The following is a 27,629-nucleotide window of genomic DNA, read 5'->3' as shown; positions in this document are numbered from 1 at the left end:
GAGGGAAAAGCTGGATTTGGAGCAGAACAGCTACAGATGCTTGGGTCGCGGGCAGAGGGAAGGTGTTACTGTTGTAGCAACGCTCTGAAGAGCGCTGGCAGTAGATGTGGGAGGTATGTTTCTGAAATACAGCCCAGATGTATGTGTCGGAGAGTACCAAAAGCTCTAGGGTCTAGAAGTTACGGGGGATGTGAAGATGCTGGGGTGTAATCTAGCATCAGGCAGTGGTGTGGGAACTTGGTTTCCTTCACCCGTGTTGCCTTTGCTGGAACAGCAGGCAGTGGGTTTGCCAAGGTTGCAGCAATGCACAGCTAATTGAAAACGCAGAAGCCGCACAGCCCTGGCTTGCAAGAAATGGTAGAGGTAGCAGCAGGGGGTTGTGCGGTATGGGGTGCAATGAAGTATGTCCCGTGTCATCTGTCGGTATGAATTGATAATTTCTCTAAAACCTGCCCATTTCAAGGGTGGCTTTTGTCTCTCCTCTTTCTCCCTCGCTCATCGTCCTGGAAGACAAAGGAAATATTTTTCTAATTAATATGGATTAGTATTTACTTAATGTCTGGAGTAACAAGCCAAGTGTATTCCACATTTGCCACTAGTGTGAGGCAGACTTTTTTTTTTCCACACTGGACATCAACTTGGTTGCCAAACAGCAGCGGTTTCTTGGCAGCTGTGTGGGGATGCTGTGGCTCAGGGAGGAGAGCAAAGAGGCTCTGGTTTCTATTCTGAACCATTTTGGTTGTCCAGTCCCTCCTTTGTTGTTAGCTGACCTTTTTAAATTTAGCAGAGGAACAAAATGGAGCGCACTCGGGAAGCAGCCCGGCATCACCAGCTGTCCCCTTGCGAGGACACAACGAGCCAGACCAGGCACTTTGCTCTCAAAGCTTTCATTGCTCTTAATGCTCCTCAGCAGGAACATTGTTTGTTGGCAGCCAACAGGCATAAGCACAGAGCCAGTCCCAGGCTTTTTCTCTCCTCCTTGCACGCCCACGGCGCCTGACAGGAGGTAGGGCAATGCCTCAGCAACAGTGAAATGGGAAGGTAACTTTTGGGAAAGACTCTGTGATCCTTAAAGCCATGCGGTTGTTTCGGGTGGAACCCGCACCCAGATAATGCTCAACGTCACATGTAGTAGAAGAGGGGTGCTCTTACCATTGGGTTGGGGGGGAAGGATGGCTACACTGAGCAAAGTTGCTCTTCCAGTTCCCGCGTGGATCGTGGCTTCACCAGTAAGTGCTGGAGAGGGGGAGGAGCAGGCCAGAATGGGTGGACAGTCACATCGGTGTCTTGCCAGCCCATCTCATTGTGGGGTAGTGCTGAGAGGAATTGCCCTGTTCACCTCAAGGACCGATGCCTGTGCTATGACGAGGTGGTTCGGGATGCGGCTCACGCAGCAGGAATAGACACCGGGAATGGGGCAGGAGCGTGGCGCGGTGCTCTGCAGACTCTGATGGTTGTATTTTGGACTTGATGCCTTGTGTAGCTGAGCTGGGTAAATGCTTCACCTGCTGCTTCTGGGCAGGCAGAGAAAATGTCTGTCCCTTCCTCTTATACCCTCAAGCTCTCACTTCATACTATAAGCACTGATCGGTGAAGAGAGAAAGTGAACTCCTCATTTTAGAATGGCTTTGATAGTATTAGCAAGCAGCAATGTTTCCTTTTAATATGCTTAGAGTACTCTGAAAACAAGAGAAAATAAGACCAAGTGTTGCCTTTGTTATATAAAAAAAGCTAATCATTTAATAATTTGAAAATGACTCTCTACAAGATAACAGACTGTAATACAGGCTTGCAATAAAGGTTCTCCTTTTGAAAGCACAAACTATCAACATAACCACTAAGCTTCAAAACACTTTTTCACTTTCTAAGAATATACAGTAAAAAAATGGACAAGGATATCCGAAAGAATCCCAAACAACACTAGTACAAAACAGGTTCACGTGGATTGCTTTTTGGCAACTGGCTATCAGTTACAATAGGAAAACCACCCTTTCTGGATGTTATGTCAGAGCCAAGCCCTGGAGCCGATTCTGGGCCAGCTGAGGTTGTGCTGGCTCCCGCTGGCCTTCCTGGGAACGATCTGCAGACTCTGGAAGTGACATTACGGTAGTTCACTCTGAGACAATACATTAAGGCTGCAAGATTTCATACATCGCTGAAATGGTTTTGTTATCTAAGACAATAAATCCCATTTCAATAAGGCTCATGTTCGGATACAAGCTGGGAAAGTGAAAAGTTAGGCAGAAATGCCTGTTTTCTAGGTGCTGCTGATCTCATGAGTGTGTATTTACCAGTGATCCGCTCGCTGATGCAAACACTCAGAATACATCAATGTAGGACTACCTTGAATTTTGCAAGGACAGTAGTGTTTCTGCTTTCAAAACACCAGAATCGCCTGGAATTTACCTGAGCTATTGCCCACTTTGAAGTGCAGCTTCTAGTCTGAGGACCACAGGCAACTGGCGTTCTGTGCCTTATTTTTAGGGGGTTCACAAAAGGCAACGAAGTTTATAAGTGTTTTGCAGCAGCCAGCATATGTGAAATTTCTAAAGGAGTCTACCACTCTGCTAAGAATTTTTAAGGGTCTAAATTGAAAACTACTCGGTGGGATTGTGTGTACTTGCTGATGGAATGGCCCCGTTAATATGGGAGGTCATTTTTGGAAGTGTACTGCAGAAGGACCAGCACCTATACAACAGAATTTGGAAAAAAGCCCAATAGTTGAATGGAGGTCAGAACTGCAATAGAATTCCCAAGAATATGTCCTAGAAAAATAAGTGCTATTCTTCATTGAATTGTGTATATGCTATAGAGATGTTTAAATGTCTGTTATTTCAAACTAAGCTGTTTTCTTTCTGTGTGAATTACAATTTGTACATTAATCCCTCTGGAAGGGACCGGTATTTGGAGATGTTGCTCATCTGCAGCCTCAAAGATGAGCCCAGTGGATCCTGGGATGCTCTCAGGATAATTCTGAGTCCATGAACAATAAGGCTTTTGAGCCTGACTGTTAAATTTAACGGCCAAAGTCATACAAAGTAAACGTTTATGAATTTACATTGCTGGGAATCCATCCACGTTTTGAAATCCCATGTTGCACAGTTGTTAGAAATAGTGAAATTTGAATGCCACAAGATATTCAATATATACAATTCTGCCTTCCTTCTTAGAAGGTTCTGATTCTTATATGGCCTAAAAATGCTTTCTCCCAAATGCTGTATGCCTTGCTTGATGTGTTGCTTGTTGCAGTTGTGCATATATGCTACTCAGAATGATCAAATGCTGTACATAACAAAGTAACGTCAAGAGGAGAGTTAAATTTCATGGTACTAAGCTATAGAAAGTAATTTCTAAGAAGGGAATGGAGTTCTATGAGAACCATTACACTTGCTTCATGGATTGCTACAAGTAGGTTTCACAACCAAGTCCATGTGCCAAAATCACAATAGAATGAAACAAGAAGAGTGCAGCATCCAGTTAACAAATATACTGAGGAAACAGGCAGTATATACAAAAGATACGCACTGCTTACCCGAGACATAATTTTTAAGGTGCTTAATTGATGTTTTAGGGAATGTAGCAACATATACATATATGCAGTGTATACATATCTAAATGTGTATTAGAAACATAATGCAGAACTAGATAGTTCCCAGATCCCTGATTTCATTAGATTCTCTAACGCATAAGAATGTATTTAAAATATTTCATAAAAAATTTCTAAAAAAAATAAATGATAACGTTTACATAAAAATAGCTCCAGTTTTTTTGCTTTTCTGTTTCACTGCTCATGGATTGGATTCCACTGAGTTTCATAAGGTTGCCATTTGGACCAGTGAGAGTTTGAACAACTGTGCGTGACGAGACAGCTCTGTTACTCGGTCCACCATCTTCTGTAGGGCTGCTGTGTTGGGGTAATGCAAGGCAGCCATCTTGGTAGCCAGAACAACACTCTTCAGCAGTTCGCACAACTGGTTGCTGGAGTTCATCACTTTGTTGCGTATGTCCTGAGTTGTCACTTGCCTCGTGAGCATGTCCCCAATGAACACAAGTTTGTGAGCGCTCAAAATGACAAATTTGCTGTGAGCCACGAAGATTCGGGGGGGCTGAGAAGCGTTGACGCAACTGAAAAAGGCGTCAATGGCATTTAGGAGGGAGTTGAAATGAGTCTCACATTGGTCAGAATAGAATAAAAGCAGCTGGCTGTCACGGGAGGTGGCGGTGCTGTTTGCACTCTGGAGAGCTTGAGGTGGCTTCCATTTTGAGATGTCGTTCTCTACTGGCTTTGTGATCTCTTGCTCCAGACGCTGAAACTGATTAATCTGAAAGGCAAATAAAAAGGCTCCCTTCAAAGAATATTCTTGTAAAATGTTGTTACATATTACAATGTCACCTTATGCCTCAGGATACCCCTAGGTATCCTAGATTGGCCTTATCCTAAATAAAAACTAGTATTATGTGTTTTCTAAGATCTTTTACTTTGGAGAGTGAGGGGTAATCAAGTGCTTTGGTTATTGTAAATCCAAATACACAGAGTTCAGAAGAGGAAAACATCTAAAATACTTTATTTGCATTTAAAAAAAAAACCTCCTGAATTTACAAGCTGTTGCTCATTTGGAATATTTTGAAATCACAAGCAAGAGAGATGGATCCAAGTGGCAATGACTCCTACACAATCTTTAAAAAGCTGCCATCTCTGTGAGATTTTGAGATGACAAACCTTTAACTCTCACCTCCACATTGCTTGTACAATTTTCTGCCATACAATATGGTAACAATATATTGAAGAATTCATGTGAGGGCAAAGTGACAGCCCTCAATCTTGTATGACCTGCTTTTTTAGCATTTACAGTGATGTTAAGCACAGTATTTAACTTAATGGTATTGGTGTTCACATCACAGATGTGCAGGTAGCATGTGTATTCAGTGTGGTCCAGTGATTAAGGCACTGGATTGCAGGTCCGGAAAGCCAAGTTCTCAAGCTGGCTTTGTGACTGATCCACTGTGAGACACTCCAGAAACCTGCTTCTCCTCTGTGGTAAACTTTTGGAGACAGAGACTGCTTTTCATTATGTGTATGCGCTGGGCCCATTGCAATGGTGGATTGTATAAAAAAATAATTAGTCTCTTAAATTGAGATGGTTGGAAATTGTTTTCAAGGGAAAAGCTTATTCCTGCCACAAGAGACGTCATTCCAAACGCTGAGAGCTGTGGCTGTGCTTCCACTCAGTTACTAAGTGGCAACAAGGAAATGAACAGGGCAGAGATGCTGATCTTCAGAATAGCTACTCTGCAGAAAATACTTCAGCTGTCTCTGGCATAAGCAATCGCTGAACAGATGCATGAGGCCAAGGAAGGTGCTAAAATCTTGATGCTCACCATTTCCCACTTGGAGCATGACAGCATGTGTCCTTGTCCTTTGTGTTGATAAATCCATTAATGGTGGAGCCTGACTGGCACAAATGCCACTTGGAAAGAAACTAACCTGGAGCCACTGTTTAGCCAAGACCTAATACCTGCCATCTTCACCATCTAGCACCTGGGACTCTCCAACTGTGTGTGCTGGCGCTACGCACACCTCACAGCCACGATGCCAGCAGTTGCACGCTGCTATGCGAAGGGCCCCTCCTGCTTTATTTGACCAGTACTCCTTATGTGCAAGGAACACTGCATTTTAATGTGATTATTGCACCTGAGTGAACATACCTGATGGTGCTCTAGTTCTATTTTGCTCTGCTTGATGATATTTTCTTTTTCCAGCAGCTCCTTCTGTTGTCTTTCAAACTCTTCTTTCCCCTGTTTTGCATAATATAAGAAGACACTGTGTTAAATCAAAACCGCTCCTAAGCTAAATGACAACTCATAGGTCAAATAACAGGCTTCTTTGTATTGGCTTTTTCACTGGTAGTGTGCCACTAAGAGTATGGAGAAGAAAAGGAAAGTGTGGCAGAGCAAAAGGCTATTGCTATTATGTATGCAACAGTCCTATTTGAGAGCAAGTAATCGCCCTGGTGAAATTACTCTTGAATGTGTATTAGTGTCACAATCTGATTGCTACCTTCCTGTGAACAGCTTTTGCAAACAAAAGCATCAACAACTCCTACTTGGCCTTGTGCAGACAAAGGTGTTGAGTTTACCTACCTGCAGGTGAACGTAATCGTAGTCATCCATCCAGCTCTTTTCTGAGCTCTCACTGGTAGTATTGTGAGGGTGCTGACCTTTACTCAGGAGCGGAGGAAGGGAACTGCAGTGGTTCTGTGCTTTTTCTCCGTGATGCTGCATATGAGGATTGTCATATGCATAGTCAGGAGTGTTCATGATATTCTCTGGTATGTTTTTGAAACGTGAGCTGCTCAACGCCTGTTTGAAGAGCACCTCTGCGTTGATGCTGATGGTAGTGGTCAGTTGCTTGGCATCATCCGGGACTGTCCTTGCTACCATAACAAACCGATCCAGGTCATCACACTTGTTCTGCAGTCTGTTGAGAGCTAGAACATTCAAAGACCAGTTGTAGCTGTTCAAGTCGTGACTGGTTTGGGTAAGGATCTGGTGAGAGTCCTCCAGCCTTTGCACCTCCCTCCTCATTTTGTTAAGCAGGCTGAACTCGGATAGGCAGGAAGCATTGGCTGCTGATCCTTTTGCAAACTGGAGGTACTCCAACAGCGACTGCTCTACCTTATCCACAGCAGTGTGAATTTCATTGATGTGTTTCTCCATATATCCGTAAGACCGCCAGTCTGCTGTAATAAAGGCCATGAGATTATTGACAGCTGTCTCCACCATCTGCTGGAGGCGATAAAGCTTCTCTATAGCAGTGTCTGGATCAAGGATTAGTCTTTTGTCCTGTGCAGTTGATGCTGAGAAAGAAGAGTCTTTTGATGTTGTTGAAGATGTGGACATGTTACTCCTTGTGCTTCCTGTGCTGGAGAAAGATAACCTATTTATCCCATCAGTCACATCCTGTAAGCCTTTAGTGTCTTGGAGGACTGGTGGTGGCACATCATATACACCTTCTCTTCCTTCTGGGATGAGACTTTCACTGAGTCCTGTCTGTTGTCCTGGGAATGCCATTCCCCTTGGGGTATCATAAACATCTTTTTGAGGTGCAATTTGCTGTCCAAGAAAATGGTTTTGATGGTTCACAGGGATGTCATAAACACTCTGTTTCTGTGGCACTCCATCCGGCAATAAAAGGCTCTCAGGAGAAAATTTATTAAGTTCTTTCCCAGTTGCTTTGGTGATGGGAGGAGGAATATCATATACTCCTTCTGGTCTTACACTGTGGCCCACTGGAGATGAAAAATCCTGCAAATTTTCCCTCAGGCCTGTATCATTTCGGCATGCAGATGGAGGTGTAGCATAGACCTGAATCACAGAAAGCAAACCATGAAACATTTGGCTAGAACAGCAAAATATTTTACATCTTCCATATGGCCTATAAAATGCTGGGATGGAAGATCTGCCATTACTTTCATGGAGTCTGCTACTTATCCTGAGTTTCACTGAGCGTCAGTTTTAATATCTCACTTTTTAATGTTCATCTTGATGCAAATTCTCATAAGCAGCAAAAGCCAAAAATGCTGCCACAAAGATAATGTAGGCCTAATTATCAATTCACACTCCATAACTTCAATAATTTTGATGCAGTCCTTCACTTTACCAGTTTTAACAGTTTAAAAACCTAAGGAAATATTTGAAGTACTGAATCTCCTTTTCCTTCGGGATCATACATGAACTCTTGTTTAAACATGTCTTTGGTCAGACATGAAAATACAAGATCTTGTGGAAACAGTGTAATACTTACTCCTTTGGCAGGTGGTATGTCATAGACTCCTAAAGCTTTTGCTTCTCCCATGGGAACTGGAAGTGCAGGCCCCTTAACCGATGTAGGGGGAATGTCATATATCTAAAGAAAGAATAAACTGGTTACAGAAACAAGTCACCTCAGGAAAGCTCTGATCTCAGATGAGTTTTCTTGGTTTCCATGCTTCCTCTCAAACAGCCTGAAGATGATCAGAGCTCTTCAACTTTGTTTCATATGGGAGAGCTGCTTGGATTTCCCTGGTATTTTGGACAGTTAGGAAATGCACTTTGCTAGGTCCCCTCTGGCCAATTATGTGGACGGCAGGCTGGAGAGATGAAGTCATGGCTGATTTCCATCCCGAGGTAAATCAAGGCCAGTCTATTACAGATACCTGTTGGGGTGAACAGGGGAGCAGTGTATTCATGTGACCAGAACTGATCACACCCTTACTGATAGAGATTAGAGGGATTGAGGAATAAGCTTGTACTAGTACACACTAAACTCTCTGAAACTAAGGCTGCCCCTGTCAGCATCACCTGTCTGCTTTATGGGGTGCACTGTGAGCTGTCCTACTAGCAGAAAGTACAGCTGTCTGATGTTTCAAGTGTCCCACTTGGTGGCATGTCCTAGATTACAGCGGGTTCTGCATGTGGTCTAAGGCCACTCTCTGAATGTTTCTTAACCCAGACTTCCCAACAGTTCCAGCCATTTGGTGTCAGTCTGTTCTATGTACTATTGGGCTTCAACGTTGTCCCCTAGAGGAGCTGCTTTGTCAAAGAGCCATGGAGAGATGCAGGGTTGTTGAGTTACAGGTCCTCCAAGCATCCACTCTAGATGTCTGTGGTCTTGGGCATTGAATGGTAAGGGTGTTCCCCAGAACAAAGATGTATTTCAAGTTCACTGACACGGTGCAGTAGGTATGTGGTGAAAACAATTCCCTGCATAGTAGCTGTTCATCTAGGCGATAATTTTACCCTTGCTGAGTGAATTACTGTCAACTATGCAACAACAAAGTAAGGGAAAAAAAATTGTTCCCAGCCAGCAAGTTTATTCTGTTTAGATATACTCTTTGATCAAAACACAGAAAACAAATGGGACTTTTGTGTTTGGTGTGCTGCCAAATCTTAGTCAACATCAAATACAACTTTGAAATACTTCTGCGCTCTGTGAATAAGCCACTGCAGCTAATTAAAACATATTTTCTCTCTGAAATGAGAGAACTTGCTTTGCTCATAAACTTCTGGTAGAAATTCATCACCATTTGTGCCCTGTCAGTGCTGTTGGCAGTTTTATTGGTACCTACCCCTTGGAGAGGGCGAACAGGGGGGATATCGTAGGTATCCTTCTGGTATTTGGAAGGGAATTCATAAACATAACCTTGTCCTGACCTAACTGGAGTTATTACCTGTGGGATAAAAGAAAAAGAGGAAACATAAGTCTTTGAGGATCTTAGCATGTTCTTTGAGGATCTTGGCATGTGTTATGATCACGCTTTATGTGGCAATGTTAGTAACACAAGTCTACATATACTTCTGACAGTTGAACATTGCAAAATTACTATTAGTAGCTACAAATGCACCACCTTTCCCTTCCAGACCAGTTCTGACACAGCTGCTTGCTAGTGCTACAGTATCTTCTATTTGTCAAGCACAGATTCTCCAACAGGTCTAAGGGGGCTTGGTCCCTTCTTCCCATTGACTGCCCATTAGCACAGACCACATGATGTGATGGTTACACCACCCACTCGCTGAGATCAGAGCTATGTACATTCTGCTGCTCCCACTGGGGTGTTGAGTGTCCCCCCTTACTGATAGAGGCTTAAAATACTATGTTCAGGCTCTGAGAGTCTTCCCCCTTTGCTTGTGGAGGTATTTCCCACTTACTCCAGCAGGACATCTTGTGTTACTGTGCTCCATGGCACAACATCCTGGATGACTGAGTGTGAGCTGTGGCTTTGGGAATTCTTTACATAGAAAGGCTATGCTTAAACTTTCCAAAGCTGGACATTCAATTATGCTGTCTCCATCTGGTTTGTCTATATTAGTGGATAAGAGATAGGAAATGTTAAGCCATTCTTGAAGTATATAATGCAAGAACAGCCTCTGAAAAAAAAGCTTAGAATTTACATTTTTTGACATTTTTCTAAATCATTAACTACCATAATGACTTCAAATAAAATTTGGTGAAAAATAAATGCCTTGTGTCTTGGACAGCATCTCCGTGGCAGAATTTCCGTATAGTTTGGTATAAAATAAATGTTACCTAACCCTCAGGAAGAGCTGGGTTTATAGTGGAAATGCTGACATCTTAGTCTCTGCTGGTGCTACTTAGCTCTAACAAAAAAGTATAAATACTGTAACCCAAAGGCATAAAATGACAAATTACATATGGCCATACAAGATGTGGCTTCATGCTCAGCTGGGGAGAATTCTATACCAGAGCTACCTAACTGTCTTTAGAGATGTACGCAAGATATAGAACAAAGTTTCTGCCCAAATGCTCAGTAAAGATCCTGTAACAGTTTTTGCTGTAAGGAATCCTAACATCCTGGCCAGATTTCACAATGAGTTTTGCTTGACTGAGGTCTGCAGGGAAGTCCCTGATGCCAACCTGCTCCCTCCTCTCTGCTATGTTAACAACACAGGCTTTTCTTCTTTTTACTTGCTGCTCAAATATTGCTGTGTAATCACTGGATTTTCCCCTGAGGTGACTGCCACGGCAGTTTACAGTACAGGTCTGACTCAATGTGAGTAGCCCAAGGCAGTGCATCCAGTACTGCCAGCTACTGCACTGACTGTGCGTGCCTTAGGTGAGGGAGGAACATCCGCACCTGGCAGGCAGGGGAAGACAGTGGTTTTTGCAGCCGCTTTTCCTTGAATTGGCATCAGAGGACAGGGAAGACAGGAACTGGAAGCTATATGCTCTCCAGAGCGCTGGGTCAGTTCGCTGCCCGTGACAGAACTCCTGCTGAATTGGGTGTGGGGTTAATAGGGCTCACGTACATAAGAGTTTTCAAAAAAGAATCTAAAAATGTATTGAATTTATGATAGACAGTTCCTCTCCCACAGAGTCACCTACTGCATTGTAAAAGATATCTACAGACAAAACTTTTAAGAAAGTTCTCCCTTAAATTCCTGGAAGTTCCCATAATGGATCACTCCAGACATTATCCCTTTCAGGCCACTCTCATGTAATACTGGGATTATGTTGTTTGTCTGAGAAACTTCTAACTTGTATCAACATCACTTCCCCATGCTTTTTCTGTCAGTGAGGGCTAGTGATCAGACTAGCGTAGTTTGCCGTATATTTTTGGCACCCTTTTTTTTCTTCAGTTGGGTGCTGCCAGTCAAATGCTTTCCACCCAAGTCAGGAACAGAAGGATTTGGTTTTAAGCAATGTTTACTCAGAGGTTCCTTCCAGGGGTTCCAAAATTACAACCACGGTGTTGCTTCAATAACGAGTCACTGAGTGTTTAACAATGATCTTCCAGGAGAACAGACAGTGCACAGTAAAAATGAAGGGCTGTTTCCTGGGTAGCCCATCTCCACAAACCCTTTTGCTACTGTGAACACTGTGGCATTAGCCTGCTCGCTAATATGCCAGAAAACTGCTTGACCATCCCAGAGAAAAAAAAACCCAGAGTGTTCATAGCAGGCAACCAGAGGCCCCATGCCAGCCCTGGAAGGGGGGAGGACTGGGGCACGGCTGCAGTTCAGCTCTGCTTTACCTGCTGATTGTAAGGTAAAGCCTCCCAAGGCTGGGAGTCAGGCTGTGTCAGGCTCCAAAAAGATGGGTATTGGTCCCTCAGTCTGAAATTTTTATAAACCCTTGCTCAGTTGTGTTCTGCTCCAGAAGTTGAACTCTATCCTAAATCCAGATCAGGAGTCAAATTTGACCAGATCTCCTCCAGGCCTCAGCTGTGTGATGCTCCTTACAGTACCACCCATGGAGGAAATGTATAGCACCTCTGTAGAAGCTTTATGGCACCCTAGTTCTCCAAGGTTTTTGCACAGCAGTTTAGAGAAGCGCCTTTACACAGGCTCAGCAATAACTGTCCTAGCCATCTCATGCCTAAAGTCACTCAGGATACATTAACGCCCCTACTCTCGCCTTGCTCAGAGAATGAATTTCCATGAAGAAACTCAAAGAAAAGTCACAGGTCGCTAATACACAAAAGGGAGCTGATCCGAGCAGCACAGGTAATAAGGGATGCGCAAGTAAAACGATTTGCTCTTGTTGTTATAGGTAAACATGATATTTTGCTTTTGAAAAAGAGAAGCCCTGGTGGCAAAGCAGATGATATCCTTACACCATGGAGCCTGGAACATACATGGAAGAGAAGCTGTGCTCGTGCCTAGTATTTAGAGATCCTCCCTCACTCTGCCTACAGGAGTATCATGCAGCTGTGGTTATTCTTGTAGCTCATCCTTAGAGACCCTTCCCATTTTTCAGAAAAGGCTGACATACCAGATGCTATATGAAAGGCTTACACTAGTACAAGGCTGCTGTTTTTATTTAATGTGCTGTGATACAACCCTAAACTACACTAAAGCTAGACTGGCCAGATGAAGGAAGCCAGTTTCAGCACTGCAGGACTTTTTTTTTTATCATGTATTTTGACACTTTCCCAGACTTGACTAACCCAGTGTAGTGGTCAAGCAGAGTCACTCCCTTATTTGGGTGACACAAACCCCTGCTCTGGGTGCTTCCGTCAAAGGAAGTGAGAGGTTAAAACACCAAGTGCCTGATTCTGGGTATTCACGAATACAGCATGCCTACATAGGTGACTGCGGACAGAAGACCGGAGCTATCTGCAGGGCTGTGCTTAGCAGTGCACTCTACTTAAGGTGGCATTTATTTTCCAAATAAAAATGCATCAGAGGCTTTTATGTCTGCTCCTTTTTAGGCTTCTGAAATAGCTATATAAAAGACAGAAAATAAGACTTTAGGAAACCCAGCAACAATCAAGGTTTGTTGATAACATGAAAGACAACTTTTTTCTCCCAGTGACTCAGGTATATTTTCCTGTGTGGAGGATTATTATCCAGTAACAACATGTTCTGAGCGATTTCATCATAAAATCCTCCACAAATGCTGATCTGGTCTGCACTGAATACAAGAACGTTTCCTGTTGTACCTCCGCTTGTCTTCCCTTCCAACACTTTTCATTAGGTTAAACATCCCTCTGGACTGCTTGTTCCTAGTCAATTCAGAACAGAAGTTGCTCATCACCAAAACATACCTTGAGTGAACATTTTGTAACAGTAATTAAAAGAATACCCGTACTACTTGACGAAGTGAAAATGTGGAGCATTTATTCTGACTTTCATGTCCCCAGAACACTAGTACCTCACATGGGAAGCCAGGACATGTGGTTGCACTGCTGCTTCTGTATGGGGAAGAGGGAGGTAGCTGGGTAGGTGAAGTATGAAAGCTACCAAACCAAATATTTTTAGAACTTCTGATTTCAAGTATCACCTATAAATATATTTAATGAACTTGCTGCTTCTGAATGAGATGCTCAGCCTTTTCAATGCATTGTTGAACCATTTTTTTTTAATGGTTTTGAATGTCTGATGGCAGTTTAGTCTTGAAGATCCACTTCAGAAGGAAGGAGGTGGCTGCAGAAGAAAAGTTCCCCTTCTCCCACTTCCAGAACAGGGATAGCAGCCCCCTCTGGTACTTAGGAATTCATTTCCTAACATATGCCACTGAACTTCAGACCTCATGAGGATTCTTTTTCCTTTTACTTCTTCTCTTTTAAGAATGCCTGTGGTCATCCGAGTTTAAACAATCCTGCATTTCAAACCAGCAATTTTCTTTGTTTACGCGTTAAAGGAAACAGATGGTGTTCCCACAAACTATCTAGCCCAACATTCTCAAAACATTGTTAACCACTTAATCCATGCAGAGCACTAACGGAGACCAGGTTTGGCTCTGGTGAAACATGTAATGAGCCTACTTCAAACTTTCAGTACTGCAAAACAAAGACAATTTAGTAGAAAGCTTGTTCTGTCCTCGCTGAAGACCATGCTCTTCCAGAAGCAATTACTTGGGTCTTTTCCATGCCAATGACATGTTCCTAACCAAGAAAAAGAGCTGAATGTGCATGTACTTTGCAAAATATCCAGTCCTGTGGTTCATTAAATCCCTCTTCCTTAAATATAAGGGAAAAAAAACCCATTCTATTTCTTCTAGGATTAAAATGGATGTTAGGCTGCAATAGAGAACATTCCTACGGCAGCAACAAGACAGTTCTCGTGCTTACAGCAGATGCACAGCACTGTAGTTTACACTGTTTTACAAAGACAAAGAGTGAATAAACCTACTGAAGCCAACTGAATTACTCTGAATTTATAGCAGTGCTGTGGAGGGCAGAATTTGCCCTGTTCCCATCAAAAGCAATGCCTGATATGCAGAATGATGGGAAACAAGCTTCGCTGAGTTTTACAGGTGAGAGAACTGAAGCAGAGGTATGTTGCACCTCTGCAACACCTTGCCCCACCCAAACCACAGGCAGACAGGTGAGCTGAAAAGGGCATCTTGCTATTTCCCAGTATGGCCTCTTAACCCCAAGAACCTACTGACTGCTTTTAAAATAGATTAGTGCTTTTTGGAGGTGGAAAAGAAGAGGCACGTGAGGTAAGTGTTACATATTTATTTTAAATCTGGATGAAGAATTGTATTAAAATATATTTCCTCCCATGATGCTCTCCTCTTCACCCCACGGGTAACTCTCAGCAGTTGATGAGCTACTGCCATGAACTGCTGCTAATCTCAGCTGTCAGTCCTGTATCTATTAAAATCAGCTGTAGCTTAGCCTGGGAAGAGTCCTGCCCTAGAGGAGGGCAAGTGGTGGTGCATAAAATGGGGCTGTTATAAAGCTTGGACATGGGAAAAGTGAATCAAAATATAAGTAAAGGAAAAAGAGCATCTTTGTTTTCTGTTGTAAAGTATTTCTGTAAATTTAATACAAAACTCTAGTTGTTGAAATTCTGTTCCTAAGCCTCTTGGGTGGATATATAACAGCTACCTGGGTTCTCTTAGGCTTGTAAGGAGAATGAAATAGCCAAAGAGAATATGGGTAAATTAGAAGAGAGAGAGAGAGAATTAGGGGGAAAAACCTAAGCCCTATTCTCTTGAACTCCTAGTCTTTTGGAAGGCAGTGGCAGGAGCCATTGAACGATGCTGGATCAGGCAGCAAGCCACCTCTCAGCCCTTCTTTCTGTTTTGCTGCATGTATTTAGGAAGCTAGGTGTGTCTCCTTAAATGTTTTTTCTTGGCAAAGGTCCCGTGGCTAAGCTGAACTGCAAGAAGGTTGTGTTAAAGAAAAGAGTCTCTAAGGTAATCTGGGTATTTGAAAGAACCTGGCTAGCTGGCTAAAACTCTGTCCTTTTTACAGAAAGCACATAGTGTTTCCTCTCCTGCCTTTTGCAAGCTGCATCAAGATTTCTAGCGACTGATAACGATTTTTCTGACAGTAATACCTATTGTATCACTCAGTATTGTCTGCTGTAAAAAAGAGCAAAAATGTTTTTATGAAGTAGTAGCCTTGACTTACTTATTTGCTATATGCAATGACATACAACGTGTTTCCCAGCTGTCACTGAGTAAGTAAAGGTTGGGCTTTCATTCTCACATGTGCTAAGGATACTCACTCTTATAAATGTTTGTTTTTGTAAGTTGTTATAGGTCTTAGGATTATCAAATCATAACACTTTATTTCAACCTAAGTAATGTATGAACATTGGGCCACTATAAAATGCTCTAGTAGAGTATTTTCTGCCAAGACTGAACCATTGGAGAGCTTTTGATTAAGGCTCACAAGCTGAAAGAGAGGGGAGGAAGCCTATAGAGGTATTTCTTCTAATGCACCAGGCTCGTAGCTGCAACTATGAGTTGCTTCTAGTGCTATGAGACCAAATGTTTCTGCAAGGCAAGAGGAAATCAACAGAAATGACTGTATTTTCTTTCCTGGGCTGAGTGAGTTATCAGCTCTACTGTGTGGCGGAAAGAAACGCGGTATCAGCACACATAGTGACACTGCCGCTTGTCTTTGATCAGGTGTTCCCCAGCGAATTTTCTGAGAAGTAAGATTCAAGATGTGTGAAGATAAGGATACGTGACAAATACTACCCTGATGCAGAACTGATTTATAGTTCTTGGTGTTGTTTCCATCTTCAAGATACCTGCTTATTTTCTCCTATGCTTTATGTCCATTTGTTGTCCAAGACCTGTACCTATGAAGACCTGCTTTTCTGCTGTAACTGTATGTGCTCTCAGGGCTAAAGCATGTCCAGATGTCACTGATTCATGGTGTGTTAAATTAAAAATGCTTAACTTTGCAGGCTTATGGATTTAAACAGAAACTTTTAAAATGTGGCTATGAAGTGCCTCACTGGTAGATGCCCAGTCTTAAAAAATGCCCCATGGTATTGTAATGCAAATAACAAGAAGTAATGAAAATGGGTGTTACACTTTTCTCCTTTTCAGGTCGTATTATTTCAATTAGATTTATGCAAGTTTTGGGTTGTGAGTCTTGAAGATGTTAGGGTAGAAGTTGTGAAACCAATGTAAAATAAAAAATGTGAAATCATGAGCTGGCCTTGATTCAAACCCTCAACTGCTGGTGATACAGGTATAGCCAACTGCTTTGCAGCTAGCCTAAGCCTGACTTTTCAACTTTTGGTGTGACCCTTTCCATTAACCAGCACACAAAAGCAGGTTCATTACACTATTTTTCAGCTTTGTATTTTTCCTAAATTGAAAGTACAGGTTTGTTGTCTTTCCAAACAACTTTTTTTTTTTTTTTAAAGCTATGGAGTTACATAAATGACCTAAGCTCCAATTAGCATAAAATGGCAGGGCTGTATTAAGTATAGTGGAATGGTGCTGACTTGCATCAGCTGTAGCTTTGGATTACGGTGTTGAATTTTTGCTTGCTGCTGGTGTTCACGATCACAAACTAAATGCAGATACAAAGGTCTATCTGTCTACAGACCTTACTGAATGAGCAGTACAAGGCACAAAAAAGCTCAACAATTTTGTCACTGACAAGATTTTACTGCTTTGTTTCTTTCTTTCAATGCTGCTTTCGTGACCTGATCCTGCTTTCACTCGCATCAGCTCTAGGGCTTTCCACCAGTTGTGTTATGAGCAACATTTCTGCTTGCTTCAGTGGAACAGGCTTGGTGCTGGCTGGCCTTGAATTGCAAGGCTGACTGGGAAGGGGTACTTCCTAGCTTCTAGTGGAGTCATTCTTGCTTACAAAATGTGATTAAAAAGAGTCAAATCGACACTTCTGAGGATGACCCATTTTTTGAGAGGAAGAGAACAAGAGAAATTGACAGAATTTACCCATTATTATTAAATTATCAGCATTTTTTAGAGAAGTGTGAAAGAGGAAACTTGTCCAATACTCTCACTAAGAGTTTTACCAGTGCCATCCCCATGACAATTACTCATTTTTAGACAGACAGTGACATCACCATTTCTGCATGTGTTGGCCAACAGGGCTAACGAGCTGACATGTTACAGTACTGGTGATAGAACAGGCATGCACTCTGAAATAAATGTCTGTGGATGGATCTTACGGAGAAACAAAATCCCCAAATTATTGTGTGATAAGTGGAGAAATACATTTATCTGATAAAGCGTTCTCTGGAAACCTGTGATTAAATTTGAGCTGGAGTTTTGATTAATGAGAAGTGTGTGGCGAAACTCAGCACCTCAGTGTTTTGGTATCTTGCCCATGATAAATACTTAAAGCAGCCTCCTGCTTTGGCCATCCCAGTCTGTCTGATTTTCCCATTTTAAAAAAGTTGTCACATGAAGAACCATTTGGCAAATACGCACTTGTTTTCTATGCTGGTAATACTATGACTGTCTCGTCTCAAAGACAGAAGCCTAAATTTAGGGCAGGTTTGGAGGAGGAGAGGAAATTAAGAAAAAGGATGAGAAGATGGGTGCTGGGACAGGTAGGGCAGAGAGCGGTCTTACTGTTGTAAATGACATGAAATCCTAAAGGCTCACAAACAATAAACCAGTTTGGTTCAGTCCAAACGACTTGTTTTAATTCTTTTGAGGAGCTTCATCTTATTTCTGTTATTTCTTCCCTCCTATATTGAATTTCTAGATGGAAAGCTGGGGGCGGGGGGGGCCTTCATTTGGGAATCGTTGAAGTAAGGTATTTCCATGATTTCTTGTTTCCCATAAAATATTTTCTTTCTTCCTTTAAGCCATTTCTCGGAACAAATCTTTCCCTGTCACTAGTTTCAGTTTTGGTGAATTGGCATTTCCCAGTGGGCAAAAAAATTGTCGAGATGAAGCATTGCCAAAGAGTTTCAATTCCACAAGAGTGCTCTTGGAGGTATGCTTGGACATAAACAATGGAAGTGTCCCTATATAATTTATGGTGTTCTGAGAGAGGTAGGCAAAGAAAACCTTCCATCAGGAAGAAGCTCAGTTTAATTTGATTTGTAGAGGTTCTCTGGCTCACAAGCTATATTCTGGCTCCATTTTTGTATGGGTTTCTCAAGGCAGCTGTACAGACAAGTGCTCCTATTAACTGGTGTTTAGATTAGCATAGCTTGCTTTGGCAAGTTTATGGAAGGTATAGACACCTTTTAAACAGATATAAACTCCATCCTTAATTGTCTGTTGCATCTATATAATAATTATGCCAGACCTCAGTCTGGACTGATTGTGCATATAAAAAAGTTGTGATGATAAGACCCAATGGGAATATGTTAGTGTCTTTTAAGGATTAGGGATGGATTGTCTTATGGAAGGTTTCTGTCTCCTGAGGACTTAACCACATTAATTTCACTTCGATTCCATTCTACCGATCTGTTTTGGGAGAAAGCTTAATTTAGATTCATTTTTTTTAAAAACTGATGCAATGTTACTACTGCTATTTAAAAAAGAAAAATAAAAACATTTCATGCCAGATATGTGGAATGATGATATTCTGATGCTAACTAGTCTTCCTCCAAAACAAAACATCTACAAAATCATCGAACGCCTGCAAAGCCTTTAGATTTCAATAGAACTATGTTTTCTGACTGTCAGCAACCTGTCTTCATCTATCCATTTCCTATCTCCAGAAACCACGCTGCCTCCTTATGATGAGATTCACTTTTTGAATAATCAGTTTTCCACTCGTGCTTTTGTAAAATGCTCTGCTGTTGTGCTTCGGTTTTAGTACTTGCAGGGAAATTTAGATTACCCAGACTGGTTAGTGTGTTTTCAGATGTAACCAAAAGTCCAGTTAGGTTTCTAACCACCAAGAAAGAGCCGATAACCTTGCATTTTTCTTTTTATTATTATTATTCTTTTTTTAGCTGAGGTTTGATCCTGCACTTGTGCCCGTGCAGGCAGATTTGTGTCCCTGGGGACATCAGTTGCTGGATTAGATTGCAGGACTGGCCTTTTTTCTGATACTACAGGGAAAAAATGCATGCCTCTGGTCTACAAATAGAACTGATTAAAAAGAGCCCTGCAGTTAGGGAGAAACAAGGAGTAATGCTGAGCTCATATGTTTGCTCAGCCTAATAAAATGCAGTCTTTTTCTTAAAATACTTCTCTACAAATCACATCAGTGACTAACTACTGCCTACTCTGACTTGTGGATGAGTACTTCTTCACTCAGTGGTTTTCATGGACACTACTGAGGATAGATTAACTGCACAGGCTTTTTATCAGTAAAATGGCTTTTCTCCTATTAATGTCACATGGAAAGTTGCAAGTGAAACTCCTGAGTCTAAGGAAAAGGCTGTGTGCTGTTTTTACCATTGAGTTTGCATTTAATTTGAGAGAATTTAATCCTTTAGAGCGCACTTTGTGAAACAGAGCACTTGAGTGTTGAGGTATGTGTTACCATTCCTGCTGCACTCAGCAAATTTGCTGTGTGTTCAGTACTTTTAACACTGAAGTAATGTTTTGTTACAAGGGCTACAAATCCCTAAAGTAGAATTTGTAATGTGAAAGCAGAAGAAGAGAGGGACTATAAGATGACCGTTTGGGCCATTTAAGTAAACCACATCACAGGAAGCTGTGGTATTTCAGACTTGAGGGTAAACGGGGACATTATTCTATCTTGGAATGTAAATACATTTTGCCAACAAACTACAAAATACTGGATATGCTCCTGTTGTTTTGATGACAAAATATATCTGCCACACAACTCTTCACTATGCTTAATGTATGTCTCTTCTTACTTCATAAACGTGAATAGGCAAGAAAAAAGCTAATAATGTAAAGGCAGGCTTATTTCTGGAACAAATGTTATATCCAGCCGTTTGTTTCCTCCCAGCTAAGACAGTACTTGTTTAATTGGAAGGAAAAACGTCATAACATGGCTAACTGGCTTCTGCTACTGAAGTCCGTGCCAGAACTGTCAGGGTGGTGCTGCTTGTGGGGTGGTGTTTCCACTTTCTCATGGATTCAACCAACATGACTAACATAAATGAAGACCAGGGAACAAGGTCCATTCCCTTAGGCATGGTTTACCCAAACCTCCTGCTGAAGGCAGTGAGCTCTTGAAAAAGGTAGAGATCGCGGAATGGTGGGGTGTGAAACCCTTCATCTGTCGTGGGCATGTTTATACCTGGAAATATGCCAGGGATGTTCGTGTGTGAATATGAGTTCCTTCCCTATTCTGCTTTATCCACTTTTAAAAGGTGGATAAATCTGAGTGTTTCCTGAACTGTAAAGTTCTAGTTCAGACAGACCAACAAACAAAAAAGCTGGTGTGTTCCAAGTTGGCATTGATCTCTATTTGCCTTGAGTTAGTCCATGCCTTGTGGGAGCTGTAGTTCAGGGCTGGTAACCACTGCAGTGCAGCCTCTTCCCTGGATGAACAGCTGTGGTGCATCAGCCTCATATTCTGTTTTGTGCTGCTTTTCCTTGATCAAAAAAGTTCTCCTGAAAGCTACCGGTTCCTACAGAAAGCTTTCAGAATTTGTCAAAACTGTTTTCCAACATGGAAATGTTTACCTTAAATTTTTTGGCCAATGCTATTTTCAGGATGGCAGGGACAGCGCAACAGATCAGTTAGGGGAAACGCTGAACCACAAGAAGAGAGTTTAAATTACAGCAGTGACTTTTTTTACATGTAGCTTTCCCTAGTTTAAAGCTAATGATTAATCATAGATGCAAAAGAGGCTTTGTGCTTTGACAGCACCTTTCCCAAAGGATATTCTCAAAGCAGTCTGTGCAGAATGAGTTCCCTCATAATTACCCCTCATATTTTGCAGATGACATTGTTGAGGTGCAAAAACACCACTCAAAACTATGCAGAAGTCTGTGACATGGATAAAACCCAGGTTTTCTGAATGTCAGATTTGTCTGAAGGTTCCTTCTCTTTGCTGGTTGCAGCAAAAGAGAGTAAGTTTGAAGGCAGAGCACAAAAAGAAGGAATAAATTCTACGATTTGGCTTTTGTATCTTTATGCTTCTCAGACACCCTTCACACTTAGGGGTGTAACCGTTTTGTGACTAAACTTGCAGCATAGCTATAAAAGCTTGGGGCTAACCAAGGCTAATTTTAAACCATCCCTCATTATCTCTGTCATTTGTAGGGTGAGTTTTAGAAGGTGGTATTTTTATTTGATAGAAGGAGCCAATACAGCTCTGTTGTCAACAACTAGCTTGGCCAGAATCAATTAATCGTTATAATTACCTGCCTCAGGACTCCTTTTTGACTTGCTTTGCCTTGCTGGCTAACGAGATGTGTTACCTCAGCACAGCTTTATAACGTGCCTGCTGTTGATTTACTGTTGCTTGAGGCTAGACAATTCCTGCCTGACAGCAGTTCCTAAGCTTTGCCTGTAAAACCTGTATGGCAGCCAAACCACACATTTGCACAAAGAAAACAGGCAAACGTGCACAGAAATGGATAGGATAGAAACTGCTGCTGGTCCTGCTTAGAATGGTGTCTAGAGGACACGGTCTTTTCTAGCTACTGCTATGGGAAGGGAGAAGGTTTACATATAAGACGACCTCACAGCAAAACCCCTCAACGTCCTTAAAACTGCCAAAACACACAGCTTTCTAACCAGCTGTTTCTGCTGATGGAAGAAGGCAGAGTGGCTCACTTAAACCATTGGGGCAGGTGTCACAAGTTCAAGAAAAGAGATTCATCATTTTGGAAGTCAAAGCAAAGATTCCCAAAAATCAAATCTTCAAGATTTCCAGCTTTCCTTAATAGTAAGGATTTGTTTTACTGATCCCTAGAGGAGGAGGATTTGGAGGACAGACTGTCTCCTCAGACAAAGGAGAAGTGTTAAAGTGCTTCCCCTTAATTAGGCTTTTCTTTCACAAAGGCATTAGTAGATACTTGCAGCTGTAGCAGTAAAAAGCAGTTTTGCAAGGTTAGGATGATAAAGAATGGAGTATGTTTTACCTCAGACTCCTCCCTTACTAATACCCCTACAGTTCTCTCTTGTCTACCATGGTTTCAATCCCAGTGGGTTCTTTTTAGTGTAGAACTGAGCAATTCCAAAGGACTAGAGACATGTCTGCCTCTGATCAAAGCAGGACACTGCCATGACGTTTGCCATCTAGCACTGACACTAATACACAGTGAATACCGAGACTCAGGGCTCTTAGGCTAAATAAATTTAAAGTCACGATTAAGGTGATCCTATCCTAAGTAACAAGAAGTGGCTAGTGCTAAGCAGGTTGGTAGGTACTTTGCTGAGGGTAAAATGCTTTATAAATGTGTGTGTTTTAGCTTATTCTACAGTTGGCAGCGTAGCCATTTGTTTTTATGCAGCATAGCTGACCTTTCATAGGTTGCAAGGAATTAAATGAAACAAGTTATAAGTCAGCCAAATAAATGGTCTTAATTTTCTAAAGGTGACTTCAATTCAGAAAAATGCATATTCAAGCATGCTGAAAAATTTCTAGGCAGAAACTTGGAGAAAACAGGTGCTTTAGTGCCTCTGATTTTTTGTGTCTCAACAATAAGTCTGCACTTAAATTAAAACAAATATTTCAGTTTCTCAGTGTATCTAGGGTTTTAACACAGTCCCTGTAGCAACCAGGTTTATGCAGAATGTCCTATTAGTTTCAGTGGAGCTGGAGAGAGTGGGAGGAGGGAGAAGAGATTTCGCATGCAGTTGGCGAATTTTTTCCTTTCAGGCTTACACTGTGCAGAGTACACACACACTTGCATTATGCTAAGTAAACTATGCTAATGGTCATTTAGGCAGGTCAGGTCCTAAATTAAAGTACATAGCACTTTCCAAGCTAATATCTTGGGCTTCCCAACAGACTTCAGTTCAGCTCTGCAGAGTGGTGCATCTCCTGTGGCCCAAGCTGGCTAGCTGAGTCATCTCTGCAGAGTGCTGTAATGTTTCATGCAGACGTACACTAAAACGTGATCTCTTCTGTGCTGTCCCATCAATAGGCTACTTACCATGTGTTCACTAACTACCTTGGATGGTATCTAAATGCTATGGCGGATAGGTAAACTATACTGCCCCTGAAAAAGATTTCACTATATCTAGCCTATAGGGAAAGGAGAAAAGGAGAGAAATGATGTGAGATTTCTCAAGAAAATCCACATAATTGCTCCAACAAAGCTCCTATCTCTACCTGTGCAGCAAGTGCAATTTTCTCATTTTATCTTTCTGCATACCCTACAAAGCATAATTGTGGAAAAGCTGAGCAAACGAATCTCTTTATACTTGACTTGGGATTATTTCACAGATCTTTTTCTCTTGCTCAGAAGGAAAAAATCCATTTATTCTTATCAAGCAAAACAAAATTATAACAAGGAAATAAAAGCATTAGATGTCTTCTGGTATGAAAAAGGCTGAGTTGAGAGTGAGGTGGGGGAAAAACCCGAAACAGACTGTCTTGCCAATCTAAATTAGGAGATGAAAGTTTAAGCCAGTCAGGAACTTCCTGACAGAGACATCATCTGCTCACATAACTTGGATATAAATACTATGCTTTAAGCTCTAAAGGTAAGGAGGATACTAATAGCTGGAGCTGTTGAGCTGGGAATTGAGGGACTGTAGGAACTTCTTTTTGGCTTGGCAATAAGGGTTCCAGAAGGCCAGAAGAATCTCCTTCCTCCCTCCCTCAGGTACCTTCCTTAACCCTTTTCAGCTACCAAGGCACTGTGTGCCACCAGGGTACCTGGCAGGTACCACATGAAGGTAAAATGAGGGAGTGACAGGAGATGGGGAGAGCCTGAGAGGGACAGCAGGAATAAGGAGGGACCCACATAACGCAATGCCTCTCAATGGAGCCTTCGGAGCTCTCAGCTGCTGCAGCTCCTGCTTTTAGTCAAGAAATTTAGCTATAGATGAACAGCAAGTGCACTCTTATAAACTTAAGGTTTGGTATTAAAACATCCCTCGTTATCATCATCCTCTTGCTCCCTCACTCTTCCAAGTATGGCCCTTGTCACATCAATCATTGCTTTCTCTTTGTAGTTTAGACCTGTTGGGACTTCTTGCAGCAAGGCAGTACATCACCTTTAATTAAACAAAAATTACTTGGGCAGATAATGTAACTGTTCATTAATTTGTGGGCGAGTTACTCTTACCGCAGCAGCTCTCTTCTGAGCATATAATGCAAGAGTGCCATAGGCCAGCTGTGCTTCAGCCTCCCTGGGAAGCCTGTGAGGACACAAGATCACCTAGATTCAAGACACAAGATTCCCTCGCCTTTAGCAGCTGCGGTAGCACAGCTCCAAAATGTTCTACCATGTATCTCAGTTGTGAATTAAGCAAGCTGTTAAGAACTGGGCCTTTCTTTTCCTCCCACAGCAGTAAAGTTACAACTGTAACTTTATGTAGTTAAGATATAGGAAGGATAAATATATATAAAAAGTCCACACGCCATCACTAGACATTAACCACTTCATTGGTGGTCAGCACAAGTGACCTCCTTTGGAGCTATCACATGAAAGCAAATGCACGCACCTTGTTAGTCAAAGCTGGACTGTCAATACATCTCTGCATGGAGGGTGGCACCTGGTAAATATCTTGTCCCACTAGACCATGACCAGTGGGTATTTGGTAAATTCCCTGATTCAGATGGGAAGGTGGCACTTGGTAGACAGGGTCCCGTGCTGAGGCATGTGAGCTTGGCACTTGGTAGATCTTTTGCTGGTTGAAGGATTGATGCATCAATCCTGAATTGGACATATCCTGGCCAGAAGGACTGTCCTGTACCACTGGACCTATCAGGAGTTTCACACGGTTGCCTGGAACAATGCCTTGCCGGCCATGTAAGGAGCAGAGCCACCATCCTTCAAGACCTTCAGTGTTCTGTTCTATCACTGTCAAAATGTCTCCTTTGCGGAAGGCCAACTCCTCTGCGCATTCGGGGACGTTATCGTACAGGGCTCTTGCCATAAGATTCTGTGGAGAAAGAAGGGCAAGAAAAACAAATGAACAAAAAAGCTAGATTTTTTCTAAAACTTCAAGCACATTCTAGGGGGAGACAAATAAGAACTGAATTGGAAAAAGTGTGCAGAAAATCAAAATGACACAGAAAATAATGCAGCACAGGATTCCTCTGTCCCAGTTTGGAGAAATGAGAGGCTTATGCATTAGCAGCACTGCTAGTGAGAATTTTACCAGTAATACTAGGTCAGATAGAAGCTCTTTATGTGGTCTATTCACCCAGAGAGAAGTCAGGAGAGTTCTGCTCTTGGCATTGAGATGCTCTTCCTGTGACTGGGGGCTTGTACCTTCATCTCTTGACATTGATTTCCCTGGTGCGCTCTGTGTACCGCTACAGTTAGCTAGCTGATTTTTAAAATAAAACTTGAACAAGACTCTCGGGGACATAATCCAGAGCAGTTGTTTCCAAACATTTTTACATTTGCAGGGTTCCAAAAGACTTTCCAGTAGAGGTGCAGATCCCATTAGTGTAAAGACAGTGGGCTGGCTTTTCCTAGCTGCCACCTGCAGGCTCCTTAAAGTCAGGGATCTGTAGACCACCTGGTGAGAAAAACTGGCCTAAAATACAAATTGACAAAATGTCACAGTTTTTTAACTACGATGCTCACATTGGCATGTAGCTCTGTGCCTCCTCATTCTTTAAACTTCCTTGGTGGCACAGCACAGCATAGCACTAGCTTAAAAGGTAAAAAGCTTCCTCCCCCCACTGCCTCAAAACCACCACCAAAAAAAAAAAGCCAACACCCCACCTCAAAGGACAAGGTTCCTCAGAGTCCCACTCTCCATAGAAAGATCTTGAAGAGAACATTATTTAAAAAATAATGTGCCCAGTAACCCCAGCTGGAGTCATGCCTTTGCCATTGGGAAAGCTGTATCAATCTACGTGGGCCTGTTCTTATGCCAAAAAGCATAAGAATTTAGGTACTAAGCATTACCATAGAGTGTGTCTATATGTAACTTGGGAGGAGTCTAAGGGCAGCCAAGGAGTGTCTTTGACCTGCGTCAATATAGTTTAAGCATTCTTATATGCATTTTGCTTGATCACGTCAAGCAGAGCGGTAACATTAATACAGGGAACTTCACACAGGTCTACTCCCAAGCATTTGCCTCATGTTTCAGGCAGGCTTTGCAGCTTGCCCTGACCTCTGTTTTGTTGTGGTTATGCTACCAGCAGTACCTCTGCTAAGAAGTTTTAAGCCAACTCCCAAGTCGATGTAAGATTATGGTCTGTGAGGTACAAATATGTTACTGACAAGTGCCGTTTCCTCTCACAGATTGAATCAGCTCCCTTCTCTCTTTCTTTGCAGCCCTGTATGGCACATCCAGTTCTGAATAATCGGCCAAGCTTAGGTATTCAATGGAAAGTAGGCAGGCTGTCTGTACTGACATTCTTGGACCCCTCACAAAGGCCATGAACACTGAATTTCTTGGCTCTGGTGATGTTTCCAAATGCGTTGGCAACAACTGCTCCACGCCTGCCTGGTTCTCGTGAAGGCAGTCAGCAGAGACAGTTATAAAGTAATTTTAAGCACTTGAAAAAATATAGGGAGCCCTGGATCTGGAGCGTTCTAGCTAAAGTATTTGGATGCAGTACACAAACTGAAACGGTGCTAATCCACTGTAAGATAGGATATGCAGCTGCCTTGAAGATTTATCTTTCCTCTGTTAAAGGGACAGTATCAAGTACAGTTTAGTGGTTATATCTGTCATACTTATCCTCCTTCTTGGACATATCAAAACTTTTTTTTTTTTATCCCCCACTTGTTATATCTTTTCCCATTGACACACACTGATGACTTCCCCTCATCTCTGTGCTTCATCAAGACAGCAGACTTCCATTTGACATTGCTCTGTTCAACTTTTCCTAAGTGTAGTATACGGCCAGGGGGTTGTATGAAGAGCTCACTGGTGGATGAAGAAAGGGGAAGCTCAGATGTCACATAAAAGGTAGACAAATATGCTTTTCCCAAGATATGGTGTTGAAACAGGGTGCATGAGATCAGTTTTCTCTACTCTGAATGGGGGATCAGCTTTCAAATGTATGAGAAACACTGGCTTTGCCTTTCATCAGCATCATTAGTGAGGTCAGTATAAATTAAGCTTTGGCTTGGAAAAGCAGGACTGCCATTTTGAAATCCCATGTAAACAGCAGCACTTAGGCCCACCATTCTCTCTGATGTACATCTACTCAGCTCATCAGTCAACAACACTAAGAAATGCGAATAGAGAGAAAGCAGGGAGCAATTCTGCCCATGCCTTGGCAGAACTGTAAAACTATTCTTTAGCATGGTCAAAACCAGTGGTGTCGTCTTGAACGCTACATCTATGCTCTTGCTGTGTTGACCTGGCTGCTCAGCTGAGCCCAAGGAGTTCAGAAAAGAAAAGCTCCTGTCTAGTCTG

The 27,629-nt window shown here is 42.2% G+C and overlaps 1 protein-coding gene across 4 annotated transcripts in view; it reads right to left on the bottom strand.

Annotated features, from left to right (window-relative positions):
* Nucleotides 1-1,713: 1,713 nt before the first annotated feature.
* Nucleotides 1,714-27,629, bottom strand: part of NEDD9 (neural precursor cell expressed, developmentally down-regulated 9) — a 76,232-nt gene continuing 50,316 nt past the window's right edge. For 2 of the 4 annotated variants that reach the window (XM_075493862.1, XM_075493860.1), the window contains exons 2-7: nt 24,744-25,184; nt 9,108-9,209; nt 7,805-7,906; nt 6,142-7,365; nt 5,707-5,796; nt 1,714-4,322 (exon numbers count right to left, since the gene is read on the bottom strand). In XM_075493862.1, the coding sequence (XP_075349977.1) occupies nt 3,813-4,322; nt 5,707-5,796; nt 6,142-7,365; nt 7,805-7,906; nt 9,108-9,209; nt 24,744-25,184 (2,469 nt within the window). In that variant the 3' untranslated portion in view covers nt 1,714-3,812. Of the gene's footprint in view, nt 4,323-5,706; nt 5,797-6,141; nt 7,366-7,804; nt 7,907-9,107; nt 9,210-24,743; nt 25,185-25,516; nt 25,538-27,629 lie in introns of those variants that run through there. The other 2 variants (XM_075493861.1, XM_075493863.1) reach the window with 2 other exon arrangements.

Source organism: Mycteria americana, chromosome 2 (assembly GCF_035582795.1).
Source record: "Mycteria americana isolate JAX WOST 10 ecotype Jacksonville Zoo and Gardens chromosome 2, USCA_MyAme_1.0, whole genome shotgun sequence".
Taxonomy (NCBI): Eukaryota; Metazoa; Chordata; class Aves; order Ciconiiformes; family Ciconiidae; genus Mycteria; species Mycteria americana.
Note: the sequence above shows the minus strand (reverse complement) of the source record. Positions and strands in the feature narration are given on the sequence as shown.